This window comes from Diuraphis noxia, unplaced genomic scaffold (assembly GCF_037042655.1).
Source record: "Diuraphis noxia isolate RWA-SAM2 unplaced genomic scaffold, SU_Dnox_SAM2 contig0003, whole genome shotgun sequence".
Classification (NCBI taxonomy): Eukaryota; Metazoa; Arthropoda; class Insecta; order Hemiptera; family Aphididae; genus Diuraphis; species Diuraphis noxia.
Genome location: NW_028301713.1, coordinates 16400675 through 16402395, shown reverse-complemented (window position 1 = coordinate 16402395; position 1721 = coordinate 16400675). Strand labels below are relative to the sequence as shown.

At 34.7% G+C, this 1721-nt stretch overlaps 1 protein-coding gene across 1 annotated transcript; it reads left to right on the top strand.

Annotated features, from left to right (window-relative positions):
* Positions 1–487, top strand: LOC149056825 (uncharacterized). The gene is made up of 2 exons (XM_089223797.1): positions 1–382; positions 462–487. The coding sequence occupies exons 1-2, from the start codon at positions 1–3 to the stop codon at positions 485–487; spliced, it is 408 nt and encodes a 135-aa protein (XP_089079923.1).
* The last annotated feature ends 1234 nt before the right edge of the window (positions 488–1721 follow it).

The following is a 1721-nucleotide window of genomic DNA, read 5'->3' as shown; positions in this document are numbered from 1 at the left end:
ATGTCAGAGTCGGATCAAATATCTATTCGAACAAATATGATTCCAAATATGAAAAGAGGTCTCATTGAATCATTGCAAACAGTTTTGCGTGAAAATAATCACCTCATACAGAGCTTTAGATCTAATCTGGAGTCGAGGTCTTTTGATGAGTTGCAAAACTTTAAGTTAATTATTCATGCTGATAGAGTTCCTCAAGATGAACACAGAGGTCAATATAATGCACCTACCATCGATGAAGTAGCTGTATTATTAGTTAATGAAGATAAAGGTCCCAGAGATATAGTTCTGCACGGTCGGAGTGGACAATTGAGTCGAGTTTCCGAATTGAATAGATCTTATGACGCACTGCAATATCCATTGATGTATACTAGAGGCGAAGACGGTTATCACATTAATATATTACAGGAAAATAACCAAAATCGAACCAAAACTGTATCCTGCACGCAATTTTATTCTTATAGGTTTATGGTTAGAGAAACAAGTCTAAATCATCTACATTATTACAAAACATTATTCAGCCAATTCGCCGTAGATATGATGGCAAAATTGATTTCTGAAAGACTACACTTTATTCGTAACCATCAAAAACAACTACGTGCGGATGATTATGTTCACCTCCGAGATGCTGTTAACAATGATGCAAATATTAATGCTAATAACGTTGGGCAACAAGTAATTCTTCCTTCCTCTTTTACTGGCTCCCCACGTTACATGCATGAAAAAAATCAGGATGCCATGACTTATGTTCGTAAATTTGGCCGTCCAGATTTATTTATTACTTTTACATGCAACCCGGAATGGCCGGAAATAAAAAATGAATTATTTCAAGATCAAAAGTCGTTTGATAGACACGATATAATCTCTAGAGTTTTTCATCTCAAACTAAAAAAGTTTATGCATGTATTAAAAAATAAATATATTTTCGGAGATGTAAATTGTTATGTTTACAGTGTTGAATGGCAAAAACGAGGTTTGCCACACTGCCACATTCTTTTGTGGTTACAAACGAAAATTCAGCCAGATGAAATTGATAAAATTATTTCTGCCGAGATACCAAACAAAGACAGAGATCCTATACTTTATGAAATAGTTTGCAAGAATATGATTCATGGCCCATGCGGCGAGTTAAATATTAGATCGCCATGTATGAATATTGGAAAATGTAGTAAGAAATACCCTCACAAATTGGTCAAGGATACTCAAACTGGAGATGATGGTTATCCGACTTACCGACGGAGATCACCAGATGATGGAGGTTATACTGCAATATTAAAAGTTCGTGGTAAAACAGAAATCGAGGTTGACAACCGTTGGGTTGTACCGTATTGTCCAGTGCTATCTAGGTGCTTTAATGCGCATATTAACGTAGAATACTGTCATACGGTTAAAGCGATAAAATACATATGTAAATATATTAATAAAGGATCAGATAGAGCTACTTTTTCTGTTAATCGTGAAAACGATGAGATTACAAATTTTTTGAATGGTCGATACATATGTACTTCTGAAGCGTTTTGGAGAATTTTCAATTTTGAAATCCATGATAGAGATCCGACAGTTCAGCACAGTTCATCTAGAAAATGGACAGCGTGTTTTCTTTAATGATAATAATCTTCATCAAGTTATTGAAAATCCAAGAAAAACGACACTAACTGCATTTTTTGAACTGTGTTCACATGATGATTTTGCGAAAACACTGTTCTATCATGAAGTTCCTTCTT

Coding starts and splice junctions, on each gene's coding strand:
- LOC149056825 (XM_089223797.1), top strand. CDS start 1: ATGTCAGAGTCGGATCAAATATCTATTCGAACAAATATGATTCCAAAT. Junction 383..461: donor GTATACTAGAGGCGAAGACG/GTTATCACATTA, acceptor TTATTCTTATAG/GTTTATGGTTAGAGAAACAA.